Consider the following 18,992-nt stretch of genomic DNA (forward strand, 5'->3'; position numbering starts at 1 on the left):
AAGGAGGCCATGCAGGTGTGACAGGGGAGGGTGAGATGCATGGAGGTAGATTAACTGCTGTGGCATCCCATAAAGGGAACTGTCGAAAGAAAAAGAAGTGGAGTTGGAACAGTAAGATATGAAAATGACCCTTATGGGTTTCTGTTGTCTTCAACACAGGAAGCTGTAAACATGTAAAGACAGATCACCAGGTCTTCTCGTCCTGTTTAATGAATAATTTCCTCCCTAAATCCTCTAAACATCAGGCTAAAAATAGTCCAGTGCAGTGACTATTAAATATTTGTGTACCATATATATTTAAAGTACTGTTAACACGCATATAAAACATAAAAAATACTTTTAAAATTGTGAAACTAAACAAACAAACGCTTTGAAAAACTTTGCCGTGAGCCAGAAAACAGTAAACAAAAGCATCCAATAGTATCTGTCAACGTTTCAGCATCAGGAATTGAGTGGCGACGTGTGATTGGAGGACAGTCGATGATGGCGTCCAATCGCGACGTGGCAAGTCAGACAAGTTCCAGTACAGGGGAGGAGGAGGGGGTGGTGAACTGTGTGCTTTCTGAAGGGCTGGTTTGTATGAAAGGTATACTAAAGGTTGGTGGGGCCACACATCAGTATTGATCCGGGCGGCTGGTCTGTGCAGCCCGCAGTGTTTTTGATGACATTCATCAGCCTTTTTTATTAGCTAAGTTAATTAGCCGGCTACTCGTGAGCGAGCAGCAACAACGGTTGACGCGGGGCCGTATCATCTGTGGACACAATGAAGAAGCTTGCTCTGCTGCTAATTGTGCTGCTTGGCGTTGCACATTTCGCGACTGTCAGCAGATGTGAAGAGGGTGAGTGTGGGCATTTGTACAACCCTGCAGCTGAACTATTTATTGAAGTAAGAAGGTCGGTTTATTGTGTTAAAATTAACAAGCTAATTAGTGTAGTTGTGTTAGCTTGCCAGCTAACAGGACCGCTAATGTCAACACACTTGAATAAATGCACTTTAGGGTCTTCACTGAATGCACGCAAGAAATGAATCCAGGCTGTGGTGGATCTGACACGGACTGAAATCAGTGTGTGCTCTGTTTGCTTGCTTATTTGGTGTTTAGATGTTGCAGAAAGCGAAGAGGACAGTGACGATGAAGAGGATGATGAAGACGACGATACAGAGGTGAAAGAAGAGAACGGGGTGCTGGTGCTCACCGACAACAACTTCGACACCTTCATAGAGGGCAAAGACACGGTCTTGGTGGAGTTTTACGCTCCATGGTAAGTTGGATGTGCCAAACTACTTAAATCCTTATGAGTCTGAGTGAGTTGGAGAAACAGAAGAAGCTCTGATTGTTTTCAAACTGTAACCAATGAGCCATGCAAACTTTACAGCGTGCCTCTTCCTGTCTACATCCTGTTGCATTATCTGTATCCCTTTGTTTTTGGTATACTTTAGGTGTGGTCACTGCAAGCAGTTTGCCCCAGAATATGAAAAAATTGCCCAGACGCTCAAGGAGAATGACCCTCCTATACCTGTAGCCAAAGTGGATGCGACAGTGGCCAGTGGTCTGGGGAGCAGGTTCGATGTGTCTGGGTATCCCACCATAAAGATCCTTAAAAACGGGGAGCCTGTGGACTATGACGGAGAGCGGACAGAGAAGGGTAAGAGTGGTTCGTCCAGTCTGAGCATCATTTTGTTAAACAAATGAAGCACCGGCATGGCTAATTTTATCAGTTTCCTGCAGCCATTGTGGAGCGTGTTAAAGAGGTGGCTCAACCAGATTGGAAGCCCCCTCCTGAAGCCACACTGGTGCTGACCAAGGACAACTTTGATGACACTGTAAATAACGCAGACATCATCCTGGTGGAGTTCTACGCCCCATGGTGAGTCGGTTATGAAGTACTGGTTAGATGCCATAAACTGTAGATGGTCTCTGAGGGGGGGAGTAATAAACTAATTATCACCTCCAGGTGTGGACACTGTAAGCGTCTGGCTCCAGAGTATGAGAAGGCGGCCAAGGAACTGAGCCAGCGCACTCCTCCCATCCCTCTGGCCAAGGTGGACGCCACAGAGGAAAGCGAGCTCGCCTCACGCTTCGGGGTCACCGGCTATCCCACTCTGAAGATCTTCAGGAAGGGCAAGGTGTTTGAATACAACGGACCCAGAGAAAGAAATGGTAGGTCACAAAATGTGTCGTATGTATACTGCTGTTCGGCACAGCATGTACATTTGGCTTCTTTTCATCCTCTAACAAAGCTGATCCATGTCTTCCACCTTCTCCACAGGGATTGTTGACTATATGAGTGAGCAGGCTGGGCCGCCCTCCAAGCAGGTACAGGCAGCGAAACAGATCCAGGAGCTCATCAAAGATGGTGATGATGCTGTCATAGTCGGAGTGTTTTCCAGCGAGCAGGATGCAGCCTATGACATCTACATTGAAGCTTGTAAGTAATTCCATAAAAATAGCGTACCGTTTTTTTGTTTTTTCCCCTCGCCTCTGGGTTTTGATATCACTCATCTTCAGTTCTCTGGAGTTCTTTGGGATTTGCATATGTATTAACTGTATTCACTGCTGTTTGGCTTGCAGGTAACTCGCTAAGGGAGGACTTCACTTTCCGTCACTCCTTCAGTGCCGAAGTGGCCAAACTGCTCAAAGTTTCTCCCGGTCACGTCGTTATTGTCCAGCCTGAAAAATTCCGCTCCAAGCACGAGCCATCGTCTCACACGTTTTCAGTCAAGGTGGAGTCTTTTACTTCCAACAGATTGTTGTGACTGATTTGAATTTTGTTTCAATGTGTATGAAACTCATCAGCATTGCAAATGGCTGTGCTTTCGTTCAGTCACCGTTGGTGCATAAATGCACTGCATCGCCTAGCAGCAGCTATCGTTTTGATTGTTGCATTACTCTGATCTGCAAATTTCAGCAGTGGTGCGTTGGGGGGGGGAAAAACATTTGACATCAACACGTTCTTCTTCATAACACAGGACTCGACGGTGGTGTCTGACGTGCAAGAGTTCTTCAAAAAACATGTAATTCCTCTTGTGGGACACAGAAAACCAAGCAACGATGCTAAACGCTACACGAAAAGACCCCTGGTGGTTGTGTATTATGGCGTTGACTTCAGCTTTGACTACAGAAAAGGTGAGTAGGGTGGAGGAGTCATCTGCTTACACTTGCAACTACTGTGAATAGCAGCAACATTCATGCGGGAGGAGTTCTGTGCTGTAACACATACGCCTTGTCTCCTTTCACTTTCAGCTACACAGTTCTGGAGGGGCAAGGTGCTCGATGTAGCCAAAGACTTCCCAGAGTATACATTTGCTATCGCTGATGAGGAGGATTATGCGGAAGAGCTGAAGGGCCTGGGCCTGAGTGAGAGCGGAGAGGAAGTGAATGTGGGAATTCTGGCAGATGGAGGCAAAAAATATGCGATGGAGCCCGAGGAGTTTGACTCAGAAGTGCTGAGAGATTTTGTCGTGGCTTTTAAGAAAGGCAAGTGCTAAAAATCTGTGTGGGTTTTTTGCATGAAGGACTTAACTTGTTCATTTAGAGTTTGTATTGACAGATGTGTAAATTTCACTAAAACTCTAAATTTTGTCCACAGGAAAGCTTAAACCCATCATCAAGTCCCAGCCGGTGCCAAAGAACAACAAAGGACCTGTTAAGGTGGTTGTAGGAAAAACTTTTGACGATATCGTCATGGATACCCAGAAGGACGTCCTGATCGAGTTTTACGCCCCCTGGTGCGGCCACTGCAAGAAATTAGAGCCTGATTATTTGGCTCTGGGCAAAAAGTACAAGGGTGAGAAAAACCTGGTGATTGCCAAGATGGACGCCACAGCCAACGACGTACCCAACGACAGCTACAAAGTGGAAGGCTTCCCCACGATATATTTCGCCCCAAGCAACAAGAAGCAGAGCCCCATCAAATTCGAAGGTGGAGACAGAACAGTAGAAGGGTTCAGTAAGTTCTTGGAGGAGCACGCCACAAAGCTATCACAGAAGAGAGACGAACTTTGAACTTCCTCGGAGAAGCAGCAAAGAACTCTTACCGTGCTTGTGCAGAGTTTCAGAGGATGCTGACAAAACCTCTGGGAAGGTGAAGGGAATGCAGTAATTAAACAAAAATGGTGTTACTGATTTGCTGCCATGGTTACTTTTCAATCATCCTTTTAGTTTGTGTTCATTCCAAGATTCAGGTTTCTTGTTTCTGAAAGCATGTAAGCACTGTTCAAGATTAATCCTTTTTAAATAAAATTGAAAATGCTGGCACATTTGCAGGCCAGTGCTGAGAAGTGGCTCTTTGTGTTTGTTTAATGGATACAAGTCATGCCAAAGAATGTGTTGCAAATATAGGAACAGGCACTGCACGCAGTTTCAGAAAACAAGTGTTTGGTTTTAATTACATTTAAGAACAATTAAAACAATTACTGATACAATTGGCTACATTCTGAGACATGTGAACAGCCCAGAGAGTACGCCTCAACGTGGCAGGGGCATAAAACAACTGTTAGTTAATCAAGTAATCCCTTAAAATGAATTGGCAGGAGAGGGATGCACCAGCAGAGTAAGAAACTGAAGAGACAATCAGTACTATCATCAGTTTGAACATTAAAAACCGGCAGGGCAATACTTTAAGAAAGTGCATCATGTAGTGAAACTTATTGACATCATCTTCATGTGCTGTACGAACATGAACGGGGCTTCCGCCTCAGTCACATAAAGGTACTTAATGATACTGGCACTGAGCAGTTGGTTCTTGAGATGTGGGACCATTAAGAAAACTCTTGTGTGAAGCGCAACTGGAACTCCTGGATCTTCTGAAGTACCACCTTCAGCTTCTCAGTTGGCGGCAGGATGGTCATTCTGCACGGAGAAAAGGTGGGTTCAGATTAATGATAAAGGTATCGGTAGAGGTGCTGTAAAACTGGAAATCAGATTTACGTAATAGAAGGACGGTGCAAACAATCAGGCTTCATCCAACACAGCTTTTTGGATCAAGGAGAATGTTTAATTGTTGGCCACCAGTGCTACCCCTCAGCCTCCTAGTAGAGGTGCAGGTGTAGTATGCATTTGAAAATCCTAGTTCACGTTCATCTTGAGTTATCATGTTCACAAACCTGGGTGTCCACGCTGCCTGCCCTGCCTGTGGCAGGGTGAGGATAACACCTCATCAGCTTCATACAGCTGAGAGGTAAAAACTGCAATGAATTACGCTTTTTTTCAACATGTTTTACAAACTACATTATTTTATTTTGACTACTTTGTTTTCATATAAATTCACACTTTGCTTAGACTTAAACCTGTGTGACTGTAAACTGACACAAGGTGTCACCACTGAGCCATAAATTAGCAAGGTAAAACTTTCTCCATAGTTAAATCAAAATGTTTACATTATGAACTGACTGAGCAGGTTCGGATTGAGTTTCAGAGTGCCAGCTGCCTCTGTGCAGCACAACTGAAATTCACAGATGAGTGATAAGCTTATGAGAAACGTGTCACCGCACCCATAAGTGAGCCACAAAGTGAACAGGATCACAAACTCTCCTGAAGTCATGAAGTGTGTGTGTGTGTTTGTATTTGTAAGACAGAGAAGTTTAACTTCTCAAACTTCAGGATGGAAGGGAGACAAATAGAAGAGCAGCAGGGCAAAGGACTAATAAAACCCAAACTTAGGTGTATTTAGATTCAGAATATTCAGCATAATGTTAATGCAGGGCAGTAGGAGAGTTGAAAAGTTCATATTTAAAGAAAACTGTTCATGTCACAAGAGAACTTGTGATTGAGTGGAAATGGATTTGGGGATTAGCAGAGGGTGTTAGTGAGAGCACATATGCAAACAAGATGGAAATACTGGCACAGAAAGAAATGTAATGCAACATCAGAATAAACAGATATAAGTGGTCTCATGTCTCATTCTCTCTTGTTGGTGAATATATATCAATATGACTTAAAAATGAATGCAAAGTGAAATGTCCTTTTGTTTTATTTTACACCTGAAAAGTTTCAACTCTGAATGTGGACAGCAGGGGGCGGTAGTTAAGTTTGACTAGTACAAAAATTACCTCCTAATCCCTTTACCTTGACCTTGATGAAAAAATGTCATGACATCAAGGAAAGGTGTAAAATTGATAAGAAATTTGATAAGTGCGTAGAGAATCAAACCGCATTAAACCACAACCGAATCAAACTAGACTAACGTCACACTGGGTGCTGTAGGGTTTAAACCAATCCACACGTTTTTACCCCACCGATTTAGTTAGGTCATATAAATGAGAACTGATGAAAATTACTACTTCATTACAAAGGTTGGGATTTTTTAGAAAAACAAAGATATAGGGTCAGTATTCTGAGAGTACTTTAAGTTATCTAATAAAATATCAGTATCTGGTGTCCCTGTATTGATACAATATTGCCACACAAAATATCACCGCTGCATCAATTTCCCCCCCTCACCCCTAGCTTATACAGTGGAAAGGTTTGAAATAACGCAGAGCTTCTCTGGATAAACCCTGCACACCACCTCAGTCTCAGCCGATGGGACCTCACACAGAGCCTGGGAATTTGTATCAGAGACTTTGTCCTTTCATGAAAACCACTGATTCCTTTTCAGCCTCTGCTTGAACTACATTGCTGTTTTCACAAAGAAACACATACTTAAGGCCTGCGTTTACACTGTGTTATTTTGGTCCGACTCCCTCCTTCACTGGGTCTGCTGGCTTTTGAGCCACAAATCTGCTCTGCTCTGGGCACAATGCTGGTTATTATTGAAATGAACTGGCTGTGTATGTAAATTAGTACACCGTTAGTAGATGATCCTGTGATTGCGGCATCAAGCTAATTTGCCTGGCTTAGTAAATGTCCCTCATAGCCAAACAATGAAATAAATCTAAATAAATAAATAAAGTGTATTATTTTTTTTTTTTTTTAAGTTTTACTGCTGCAGAGTGTAAAGAACTCCTCTCCAACTCCTTTTTTCAGGATTTCTATGACTGAAACTTCCCACCATCTAGCTCTTATCCCATATTTTTTTATTAATTCATGATCATTCAAAAGACCCCCCCACCCCAGAAATGAACGTAAATCATACAGACACACTTTAATTATTATTGCTCACAAGTTAGATTTAGAGAGCTTACACAAATCTACATTTTTTATGCAGGGCAACAAATTGACAAGAAGGAGATTTAGTAGTTCAACTGTGGATTTAACAGGCTTGTGTTTTTCATAATATATCAGTATTTTGTGCTACAGAAGATAATAAAGGAAACACTGGAGCTCTTTTACTCAGAGAATTCCAACAGCTCTTCCATCCATATACTTCCAGGTCACTTCTCTCACTTTGAAATCTTTCTAAGCAAAAACTATTTGAACATACTCAGCATGTGAATTTAGCCATACTGACCTGAAGTGGTAGGTTCCCTCTCTCTGACCAAAGCCACTTCCTGGTACCAGGCAGATTCCCTCCTCATCTAACAGCCTCATACAATAGAACATGTCTGGAACCAGGCCCAACTCCTGCAGACAAACACACCTTATTTATGAGCAAAATTGTCTGCACACAAGAGTAACTCAAGGGATGCAGTGGGTGTATCGAGCAGACCTTGGCTTTGTCAATGGCCTTCTGAGGTAGAGTGACACGAGGGAAGGTGTACATGGCTCCCTGGACTGGGTTACAGGTGATACCAGGCACTGTGTTGAAGATCTGCTCTGTTAGCCGGGCCTTCTCTGCCAGAGCTGATAGCACTGCCGTCCGCTCCTGGAGGGAAAACAAAAGGTAAAACTGTCAGCATTATATGAGTGAAAGCCGTTTAAAATAAAATACAATGCTACTATGTCAGCCCATGTTCACATGATACTATGTACTGTTTTAACTTTGGCGTTCATTTGCCAGGTTTTGGTGAAGTACCAACTGTGATTATTTTGTATTCTGCATAAAATAGTAAGGAAAGATACTGAGTATACAAAAACATGTATATCTGGTTTCAATGTGTAATTCAGGACGTAGGCTTTGAATCTAACACAAACAATCATTTGTTTACCAGCCCCATTGTGGCCAATGGTGGCATACCTGTATGTAGCCATCCATTCATTACACAATAATTGAAGATCAGACTTTCCCACAGCTAAAACTCGCAGCTACACACTGCAACAACAAAGACAACTGAAGGTTTGCACTAGCTATGAGCACATCAATGATGATCAAGCTGTCTTTCAAGTCCTCACTGAACACATCGAGTTAATTACTCACAAAGCAGGCTGGAAAAACCAACCTAAGAGAACCTCTGTGACATTGACTTCTCTAAAAGCTACTCGGAGTCAGGTGTACCAAGTAAGGAGGTTAGATTGGAAGTGTGAGTTGCAGTAGAGGCCTTCCCAGCAAATAAAGCAACTCAAAGTTTGGTTGTGAAAGTCTGTGCCCAAGAAAGACCAGTGTGAACCGAACCTTGATTACAACAAGGTTTAAAGCATTACAGATCTCCGAAAGTTAGAAAACGGTTACAAAAGCCTTCGCAAATACCTGGGTGTAATGTTCACTTTATATTTTTACGAACTGCATACAAGGAAGGTAATTCAAGACTGCTGCTAATCTCCCAGAAAAGGGTACTGAAAGATCACGCCAAGAGCACAGAGTGCAGTCTTGAAATGGGCAAAAACATAACCAAGTGTAACTCAAAAAAAGGTATGAAGCAATTTCTGCACCTTGCTAAAAGAAAACAGACTAAATAAAATGTCAATGGACAACATGAAAGAAACTACTGCTTTTCAAAAATAATGAGTTTTCAAAATATAATATTAATGTTCTATAAAACTTTTAGACAGCAAACACTTCACACTAACACCAAAAGTCCATCTTAACTCTGGATCATGAAGCATGGAGCAGAATGGTTACAGGACACTTTGCTATCTCAGAACATGAATCCCTTGGACTCATTGATGAAACAATAAAAATTTTTTACAGGCGCCTCTCGGGGCATTAGTCAGTACAGTCAGACAGTAACCAAAAGTCCAACATAAGTAAATCAACAACAATGGAAAATAATTGAAAAAGATGGAGCAGCTGAGGCGAAGTAACCAGAATAGGGCAGCTCACACACCACAAATACTGATGAAATAACAGGAGTGTTTTTTAAGGAATGATTCAAAAACCTTTCTCATCATTGTGTAAGTCTCACAAACAGCTAAAGAGAACATCTGTGGGAGTTACCAGTTTGCATACTTGTTTAGTCAGATTGTGGTCATCTATAATTAAGACTTAATAAAGACCAGACCACAATGAGTAGTCAGTTTAGAAATCCAGAAGATGTGAAACAAAACAGCTCTGATTGTATGTTCAAATTTCAAAACCTGATCTGACTGAGTGCCACCTGAGAACTTTATCAAACCTAACACAGCTTTTGTGTGTAGATTAGGTGAGGCGATGTTTGCACTAGTTAATTCTGTTTGCATACACTCAGACCTTCATAAAAGTGGCATAAGAGGGCTCATCAGGCTGTGGGGGGTTCACCACGAGATCCAGTAGGGCCTGTCCGGGGACTGGTGGACACAGACGCACAGACACTAGTTTTATGAGTTGGGCTTTCACTTCAGGGTCCAAGTTGATGACCTCCATGTATCCTCCACGGAATCCACACCTAGAAAACAAACAGAGACAAGAAAGGTAAAGTTTGCTCTAACTGAAGGAGATGTACACTTCAGCAAGGATTAACAACTCCAAGGACCATTTTCAGCTGCCCTGTGGGGTTTTCATGCTTGTTTATTGGTTTTAGTTGAGGTGCATTACTAATAAGCATCTGTAAAACTCAACCATAAACCCCCACTGAAAACGTGAAGTAATTATGTTGAGTAAAATTCAGCTGAAATGTATAAAATCAAAGATTTATTTATTCAAACAATGAATCATTAAGATAATATGCTTTGTATAAACAGAAAAGCAATCAAGTCAATTTCACTTAACCAGATTCTAATAAATATAAAATTTTACATTGTGTATATGTAACAAAATTATTTTTTTTTGTGTATTTTAATCTTGTTTACTGCTTCCACTCATATTTACTGGCTTTCACTTTTTTTTCTTTATATTTATGGCGTGTGCATGTGTGTGGCCGTATCTGTGTGAGATACTCACTCTCCCATGTAACATTTGGAGGTGGAGTGGAACGAAGCCATCTCCACTGTGTTTGAGTACTCCGGTCCCATCTCAAACAGAACTTTCTTAAAAGAGTGAAACTGGCAGCCCTCTGCGTATACATTATCCTGGTAGACCTAAAAAAAATAAACATGGCTTTATTAACATTAATAACACTTCATTATATTTATAAACATCAAAGACATTTTTCTCACACCCTTTTGGTGTATATGATAAAATATTAGCAAAGTAAATGAAACAACTGCTGCAGTGGAGTAAGTTTGAAAGAAATCTTTAAAGCGTAAAAGTTTGCACTCTGACACAAAACAGAATGTTAAATACGTACTTCATCGGCCATGAGGAAGAGATGTTCCTCTTTGGCAAATCGGATCACATCTTCGATGCACTGCCTGCTCTGGACCTGACCTGTCACACAGGGCAGAGAGTTTGATAATTAGGAGAAGTGTGTGAAGACAGAGAGAATAAACGAAATGTCTTTGAAGTGTTAACTGTCCAAGATCAAATATTATTGTTAACTAGGTTTGGTTTTGGTCCACACATACACAACAAGACTCTAAAACATCAGCAGCTCCTTAATGTCACATGGAGAAACTGCAAAGAGGTGTACCAGTGGGGTTTCCGGGGTTGATGATGCAGAGGACACGAGGATTGCAGTGCTCCCTCGCGGCACTGAGCGCTCTCCTGAGCTCTGTGATGTTCAGGCTCCAACAGTTGTCTTCGTCCAGGTAGTAATTTATCTGGACAGCGCCCAGGTCTGCCAGGGCAGCTGAGTACAGAGGGTACTGGGGGATGGAGATCATCACTCCTGTTCGGTCACGACCCTCCCCACACACCAGCAACTTCAATATGGTCTTGGATTGGAAGGTGTAAAGAGAAAAAGGAGAACAGAGTGGAGTGGCATTATTATGGAGACTATGTATGGACTGTTGGGTTGATTGTGTACATTAAAAAGAAGAGTACAAACAATCAATTTTGTTGGGAGACAAACTTTAACACCTACATAGAAACATATTGGGGAAAAACAAGTTTCATACTGCAGGATCTTTAGTGCAGGAGTTAGGGTATTTTATTCATTCAGCAGCCTGATTGGGTTGCATAAAAGTGAGACAGACAAAGGTCTGTGGGTGGAGTAGTATTAGAGATGTACAAAGTACAGATAAGTATATATTTAACAAAAGCTGACTAAAGCACCTGTCCTCAGTTGCCATTTGTACAGCAGCAAAGTGAGTCAGCACATACCACAATGGCATCGCTGGCCCCAGTGGAGAGGTAGATATTGTCGGGGTTGGAGGGGATGCCACCGTCTCTTTTCTCGATGTAGCGCGCCACATCCTGACGGATGCACTCGATCCCCTGGCTAGCACTGTAGGCCCCTAATGACATGACAATGGACTTTGTTTAACAAGTAACATATTAAGTTGACCAGTTTACACAGAGATCAGACTGTCCAAATTAATTATTGATAAGCAGACAAATAGACGTAGATGCTAGTGACATAGGTGCTGAAGGACTGGGACAGGTTGGTGTAGTGAGGGGGAGTTGTCTGACCTATACTGTGGCCTCCGCAGGCCTCAAGAATGCGCCGTGCTCTTTGCTTGGCATCCTCAGGAAACTTGCTATCTTCCAACAGTGCTGGATAAGAGCAGAGAGCCAAGACCTGAGAGGAAAAGAACAAAAATCACTACATGTCCCACAAGTGTGACCACTGTGACTTATTCAATCTGTAATTATTTGCAAAGTTAAGCATTTATTGTTCATGTTGTTTAATTTTAAATCCAATATCGAAAGTTACACTAAAATGCCACAATTAAGCTTCTATTTGAGTACTTTTATCTCAGTGCTGAAAATACTGTGTATATGACATAGACATCTATGGCTTTTGGGCATCTGGGGGAAACCCAGAGGCCCAAGGAGAACACGGAAGCTTCATATGGTTTAAACTGAGAACCTTCTTGCTGTGAGGTGACGGTGCTAGCCACTGCACCACCATGCTACACCAGTGTCATAATATATGACCTAAATTGCAAGACTAACAAGGAGCTGGCCACTAAATATTTCTTCAGCGGGAATGTGTTGCTTCAACATTATTTTGTATGTGGTTTTAGGGTTGTTTTGGGTTTTCTGTCATACAGTTTTGTTTCCTTCTGTAATTATGAGTGCGTCCTACTTAGCAAAAACACAGGCATTGACAGATTGTAAGCTTTAAGCAAGAGAGTGGTCTAACCTGTCTGAAAAATGTGATTGGTTTCTGACCCATAGCGTGGGCGTCACCTATGTTGGCCTTGATGACTTCTGTGAAAGGTTTCTTCACTCCCTGGAACACAACAGAGAAAGGTACCTGATATCAGTGACTGAGCAAAGTGTGGAAAAAAAATCTTTGCATTGTTAATTCTAGGAACATATGCTCACCAAACAAGTTTGGACGTGTAAAAAAGGAGTAAGTGAGGAGGAAACAAGTGAGCAAAGGTAAAGCAGAAATGTTACTGTTTTCCCTGTCTTTTTCTCCGTCCCTTCTTTTGATTGCTTCCAACATCAATCATTGTTAAAATGATTATGGTTATTACATCATAACTGACATCTGGAGAAGAGCAGATGAGAAGCATACCCGGCATAAGAGACTCTTTGTAGGGAGAGATTAAAACTAAGACTCATAGGAAGCAGGATTGAGAATTGCAAAGTAACTCCAAGGGGTACATTACAAATCACCTTTGCTGTGCTCCTAATCTGAGCAACCTCAGGTTATAGCTTACAAGCATATAACTGATTACTACACATAAAACCTCAAACTACTAAATAATGAAGTCTGTATGAGAATGGGATCACCATTTCAACACGATCACAAGAGAAGGTTTTCTTTCTGACAAGCATATACATGACAGACATTTAGTCACCAGTCCTGAGCGCTAGCATTTCTTTGCCCTTTAAGCACTGGTATTGTCATGTAATCCTTTAAGGCAATAAAAGCTTGTACTTGCTGACACCATAAGAGTAGAAAGCAAGCCAAGCAAGAATTATGTTGTTTTTTTTTTATGTTTACTTCCACCCAAGAATGTTTAACAGAGTCAGGGGTTCAAATGTACAGGCTATACTTGTCTCAGGAGCTGTAAGAATACATGTAATCATTAATGAACACACTAATGTCATGGAATTTACAACTGCAGTTAAAGTCAGTCACCTTGTCCTTCGATATTGTTAATCTTATCTTCTTTTTTCATCTGCAATGTTTGCTTTTGGTTCTGGTTTTAGCTGCAGTGCCTTTAACTTTTAAGCAGCGTTGTATTTTTCATTTTCCCTATTTGGTTTGCTCTTCTTTTGAAAATTTTGAGGTTATCGGGAGTCAGATCATGGTGGCAGCAGACCAAGAAGGATATTCTAGAGGCCCTTACCCCCAGCAACACTTTCCATTTGCTCCTGGGGGATTCCGAGGCATTCCCAGGCCTGATGAGATAATCTCTCAAATCAGAAGTCCTTGTATTCATCTCACATAGAGCTTTTGGTCCCCTCAAAAACCTCACATGGATCTTCTCACCATTAGAAGTTTTTGTTTTACAAAGGCTCTGGTACAGACTGTAGTTTGGGCTGCAGTGCAAAAGTGCTGGCCTGGAAGGGCACAGTCCTGCTGCCAGAGCTACCAGACACACAAAAACGTCATTTGCTATTGTTGATGTTGGGGTTTCACTCACAAATTGCAGGCTGAATCCAATTATAAGACACTCTTGAATCCTCTTCATTTCATTCCTCTATTTATCCAAACCATTTTCTGCTTCTGTCCACCTCATTGTCCACCTTCATTTTATTTGAGCCCTTCCTCGTCAACTATTTCACCTAACCAAATTATGCACACGCTGGTCTGGAGCCCATTTGTCTATTTACTGATCACAACATGCACCACCCTTTGCTGCTAATTAGAGGAGGACATGTGATAACAGATATCCTCTGTTACTTTGGACAGCCTGGGCCAGTCATAAAACTAAAGTGAAAACTGTACTAAGCCTTCACTGAAGGTTTGTCTGAAATACAATTAGAAAACTGCAAATCCCCAGTTTGTATTGCATTGTGATACAAACACAACTACATAGTACATCCACACTTCACTCAAAGGGGAACAGTGGTATATCCTTTTTCATAACTGTGGGTAAGAGGCAGGGTACATCCTAGACCAGTCACCAAACCATCAAGAGAGACAACCACACATTCTCATTTGATGCCTGTAGCCAATTTAGAAATCCATTTAACCTGAGAAGCATTTGTTTGGACTATGGGAGGAAGTCATGCAAGCACAGAGTGAACATGCAGTACACAAAAAGGCCCCAGCGTACCAGGAGGCTCAGCCCAGGAATGTTCTTGTCGTGAAGCGACAGTACCCGTGCACTGCTGTGTGGCCATTTAACTTTACCAAACACTTCCACAAGTGCCCTTTAATTAGCATTTCAGGCGAGGATACAACATTTTATTATCTAGTAATACAATTTAAAAAAAAAACCCAAAGGACATAAAAAGAAAAAAATCCACAGAGCAGTTCCAGAAGTACATCTGGAGCTTACTGCACCCTGTTTATGTAAACTGTCTTTGTGGTTCTGAAATTCAGGACATGCTGTTCTCATTCTGCTGGCTCGCACCAATTCTTGCACCTCCCAAAAAATCTTGGGAACTTGTTTTGTTTTCTGCAGAACTGCAGCCACTGTCTATTCTGAAACCTGCCTCAGATGGGTTCTACACAGCTTTCCCTATATGTAATTCCTCACCTCACTTTAAAGAGATTTTGGACTTTCACCAGTGAAAAGCATCAGGTTTGAACATATTAACCATATTTTAAGATAATTAAGACAAAACAGAAGATTTCTGTTAACCAAAATAACCAAAAGGATCATTTTAATCTATGAAAATGATTGGGCATTGTTTTTATCATGATGAAATAATGTTACGTTTCACTACATTTCTAAATAGCTACAGAAAGAAACCAAAAATTGCTGGTAAACTCAACCCAACATTCATTTTGGGTCTTATTTACTTCTTAACATTCATCAAAATAAGTGGACTATATTGTGGTAATATACACCTTACGGCTTCTCAGGACAGCTTTATTCTTATACTGTCGAGTCCTGTAGTTTAAGTTCTCCTTTGGGTCAAACAACTACACACAACAAACAAACTGCTGTTTACATTATTCTTGCCATGAGTCACTGTGCTCTACATGACAAAATAGCAAGCAATCAGCCTCTAAGTTCAACTGAAAGTGTTTTCCTTGAAACCAAGTCCCTATTAGTCATTTTTGTGTCCTTGAATAATATCAAGAGCAAGCTCTCGAATGTGCTTTGAGTTAGGATTTTGTCAGATAAGAGCTTGATTGGAATCTAAGTAACGGGATGCTTTTCCTTTTTAGCCCCCATTCTCGAGCAACAAAGAGACTGCTGTTCTCCGGGTAGAATAGGAGCCAGTTGGTTCCCCGGCTCGCTGCTTCGTTTCTCCTGCTAAGTCAGCACCAGGTGAATATTACGCAGGCCAGACCTGCAGACCAGGCCAAGAAAGCCTGTGGGACAACAGGCCTGACAGTCATCGTGAATGTTATTTCACTTACAACAGCTGTAGGTTGGACTCTTGGTTCTCTATGCTTAACTGTGCTAGAGTAACTGGAAACACGGATCATTCAAGCTATAACTGAGGCAAAGTGGAAAATAACCATGTTGCTTTAATCATGTGGTTTATCAAAGTCAATTTTACTGAAATGCACTCAATGTTCATTTCAGTAAAAGAAAATTAAAGAACTGTTTACAGTAATAGATGGGCTCCTTTTCCCCGTTCTACTGGTGTATTGTCACCCTTTTATTATGACAGGAAGTGCAGAACTGCCAGAAGCTGAGGTTCACGCCTGAATTAGTACTGTGGGCACTGTTCTGCCAGATGTGTGGGTCATTATCACACAGACGCACACACGCATAATGTCTGCTGAGTTGTCAGTAAGTGTTCCAGTTAAAAGATTTGACAGGAAGCTCACCAATAGATGATGAGTCAACTTTGTCATGACTTCTGGGAAAAGTTTTTTTGCAGGATTTGCTTTGGCTTCAATAAGCAAAGAAAAAAAATTTGACAACCAGAGAAGTGAGGCCGCCTTTCACCAGAACTGGGGGGGCTGCTTGTTATAAGGCTCCTTGCACAGAAAGGCCTCTGAGGCTGCTGGGCCTCACAGCTGCAGCTCAGTTCAATGAAACCTCTCCCCCGCGTGCAGAAGGGAGGTGGGTAAACCCAGAAAGAAACAAAGGAGGACAGAGAGTGCAGCCTCTCCTCTTACGTAATAACCCTTTGTATTATACACATCCTTTTGGATCCTTTGGCCGCCCCTGGCAAGATGAGAGCAAAGTGTACTCAAAGAAGGCCAGAGCTGTCCCCGCAGGCTCATCACGTGTCTCGTGAAGAGGACATAACTGCAGAGCCGAGGGTTGCGTTACAGCTTTCAAAAGACAGCTTGTTCAGCCTACGCGTCCTTCCTAAGGGAAGCACAGTAAATCAATATTGCCCTGTTGAATGTAAGACGAGCAGAGGGCAACAAGCTCATCGTGGCGCATGCAAACACTTTGAATGCTGACCTGCCCTGAATGTCCTGCTTCCACTCCCTGAGCCAGTCAGCAAAAATCAAGCATCTCATGCACAAAGCCTGCCCTGAATTATTATTTTGCAACTGTATCTGGAGGAAACAGAGTCGGGAAATGACACTTTTTACTTACTGTGTGCCAAAATCTAATATGAGGCAATCTTAATAATTTCTGGGCTTATATATAAAGGGGGTATTTCCAACAGGTGGGACCTATGACGGCTGTGTAGAGTTAGATTCCAGATGTTTAATAGTTTCAACAGCTGGGTATGTACATAACTGCATAACCGTGTCTCCCCCTTGGCTAAAACAAACAAACAAACAAAAAAAAAAAACAAACACGGGAAATATGATTTAACACTTAAAAAAACACGTTAGAACCCGCACTTTAAAGCACATAGCTTTAAATTAACAAACCATTCTTTTGAAACCCAACTCGCTCCTGAGTGCCACCTCAGCGATACTCTTAACTCAGTTCGCGCTTTTCTCCTGCTTTGTCCAACTTTGGCTCCACTTTACCTCCTTCAGCTCCTTCTCTAGCTGCACCGCCCGCTGGACGATGGGTCCGCGGACCGCGTACTCCACCCGCTTAACGTTGGGGTTCATGCTGTCCAAAGTCAGCACCCTGCCCCGGTGCGAGACCCCGTTCACAGCCTGCTGGGACATGTTTGTTATGTCACGAGCGCACCGTTGAAGCTGAAGCGTTATCTGAAAGATGAAAAAGAAAGAAAAAAAAAAGATAAGAAGTTCAGCAATTAGACGCTCCTAGCTGCACGGGGAGCAGATAAAGTATATCAGCAGTTACCAGTTGTTCAGCGGGGATGTTGTCAGAAAAGTTTCCGTGTTTACTTTCCCTCCAAGCCCCTTTCCTTTAAGCTTCAACTGACACGCGAGCCTCTGCACCCTGGGTGTTTGTATCCCCCCCCAGTCCGCCCCGTGCTGCCCCGCCTTCGCGCGCTGTCGCTTGCGATTGGCTGGATTTCCTAACCGTGACTGACGTCAGCGTCTAACAGCGCTGACTGGCGCCGTGTCAAACAGCAAATTTTGTTATCGATCCGATACCAAGTGAATACGGTGCAGGTCCTGCCGATACCAATACCAATACTTTTAACCGATAAAGGCAGCTTATGTAGGGGAGCGTGACAGTGTGTTGTGTGACAGTGACATTTTAATGATTACAAAGTTTTTGTGATTTCCACTTTCCACAAAAATTGGTTATTTAAAAAAGAAAATTGAGACTGAGCTTGCAAAGAAAAACTTCTGGACTTCTTTAAATTGCTTGAAGACGTTTCACCTCTCATCCGAGAAGCTTCTTCAGTTCTAAGGTCAAATGGTGGGGAGTCCCAGATTTAAACCTAGTGGGAGTATCCCCCCACAGAGGGACAAAAGGACCCCCTGATGAGCCAGGGTGTGAAAATGGGTGTGGGTTCCAGCCAGGGTTTCAGGTGAGCTCATTGTTAAACCTGGACCCCCACGAATTGCGAATTCAGGAATTCGCATGCGAAAGCAACTTAAAGAAGTCCAGACGCTTTTCTTTGCAAGCTAATTTGACTACATGACCTGGATGACTGAGAACCTTCACAGACATTTTTTGAGACTCTAAATCGCTTTGGGTTAGTGTTTGCTATGTATATAGGTTAAAGACTAACAGTCAGCATAAAAAGGCTAATAAATGTTTCACAATGCATGTTTGAGCTCTATTTTTCCATTTAAACAAATAATTTATTTAAGAAAATTTAATGGGCAACATACTGTATTGGAGAATAGAAGCAAAGTATCGATCACATTCTCCAAAAGTTGATTCTGTTCATCTGGACATGAAACGTTTTGTCACTCATCCAGGTGACTTCTTCAGTCTCAGCTAACTGCAGGTCTCCCCAATCTTATAAACTGTACATTGCATAATGACTGAAACTAGCCCAGACAAGGAACAATGGGCCGGGAGGTCCAGTTTTGTGGGAGAAATGAACAGAATCAACTTTTGGAGATTTACTTACCTGGATGACTGAGCATGCATCAAGATATCGATCCTATCAGCTTCAGCTGCCTTTTGCTTCCACGTTTTTACAGTTATTCTTAATTGTTATGCATCGGGAAGTATTTCTTTAAAGTTAAAGCATGAACAAATAAATAAGTAAGTAGCATTTAACGTTGTTAGCAAGCAGCGGCTAATTTACGTTAAGAGACAATGTTAGCGCGTGCAAGTCCGAACCAATGTTGGCCACGTAAATAACAGTGACGAATAAATGGATGGTAAAAGAGTGCACAA

The 18,992-nt window shown here is 42.0% G+C and overlaps 2 protein-coding genes across 2 annotated transcripts; one reads left to right on the forward strand and one right to left on the reverse strand.

The window, feature by feature from the left end:
• The first annotated feature begins 513 nt into the window (after positions 1–513).
• pdia4 (protein disulfide isomerase family A, member 4) lies at positions 514–4,279 on the forward strand. Its single transcript, XM_006794660.3, has 10 exons — positions 514–839; positions 1,101–1,260; positions 1,439–1,644; positions 1,728–1,866; positions 1,954–2,159; positions 2,269–2,427; positions 2,571–2,722; positions 2,969–3,125; positions 3,243–3,476; positions 3,589–4,279. The coding sequence occupies exons 1-10, from the start codon at positions 764–766 to the stop codon at positions 4,002–4,004; spliced, it is 1,905 nt and encodes a 634-aa protein (XP_006794723.2). The 5' UTR covers positions 514–763; the 3' UTR covers positions 4,005–4,279.
• An 80-nt stretch (positions 4,280–4,359) lies between these two features.
• si:ch211-217a12.1 (alanine aminotransferase 2-like) lies at positions 4,360–17,651 on the reverse strand. Its single transcript, XM_006794659.3, has 12 exons — positions 17,529–17,651; positions 17,243–17,431; positions 12,359–12,448; positions 11,683–11,791; positions 11,374–11,507; positions 10,742–10,985; positions 10,460–10,539; positions 10,114–10,250; positions 9,445–9,619; positions 7,588–7,743; positions 7,390–7,502; positions 4,360–4,850 (listed from the first exon to the last, which is right to left on the reverse strand). The coding sequence occupies exons 2-12, from the start codon at positions 17,387–17,389 to the stop codon at positions 4,760–4,762; spliced, it is 1,476 nt and encodes a 491-aa protein (XP_006794722.2). The 5' UTR covers positions 17,390–17,431; positions 17,529–17,651; the 3' UTR covers positions 4,360–4,759.
• Between the last annotated feature and the right edge of the window lie 1,341 nt (positions 17,652–18,992).

The sequence above is a fragment of the Neolamprologus brichardi genome, chromosome 9 (genome assembly GCF_056152115.1).
Source record: "Neolamprologus brichardi isolate AB-2024 chromosome 9, ASM5615211v1, whole genome shotgun sequence".
NCBI lineage: Eukaryota > Metazoa > Chordata > Actinopteri > Cichliformes > Cichlidae > Neolamprologus > Neolamprologus brichardi.

Bases quoted from the DNA above. Each gene is read 5' to 3' on its own strand.
- pdia4 (XM_006794660.3), top strand. From the start codon at position 764: ATGAAGAAGCTTGCTCTGCTGCTAATTGTGCTGCTTGGCGTTGCACAT. The intron at 1,645-1,727 runs GTAAGAGTGGTT...AGTTTCCTGCAG, and splicing joins CGGAGAGCGGACAGAGAAGG to CCATTGTGGAGCGTGTTAAA. The intron at 2,428-2,570 runs GTAAGTAATTCC...TTTGGCTTGCAG, and splicing joins TGACATCTACATTGAAGCTT to GTAACTCGCTAAGGGAGGAC.
- si:ch211-217a12.1 (XM_006794659.3), bottom strand. From the start codon at position 17,389: ATGTCCCAGCAGGCTGTGAACGGGGTCTCGCACCGGGGCAGGGTGCTG. The intron at 11,792-12,358 runs GTTAGACCACTC...TTTTCCTCTCAG, and splicing joins CAATCACATTTTTCAGACAG to GTCTTGGCTCTCTGCTCTTA. The intron at 10,986-11,373 runs GTATGTGCTGAC...TTCCAATCCAAG, and splicing joins GGGCCAGCGATGCCATTGTG to ACCATATTGAAGTTGCTGGT.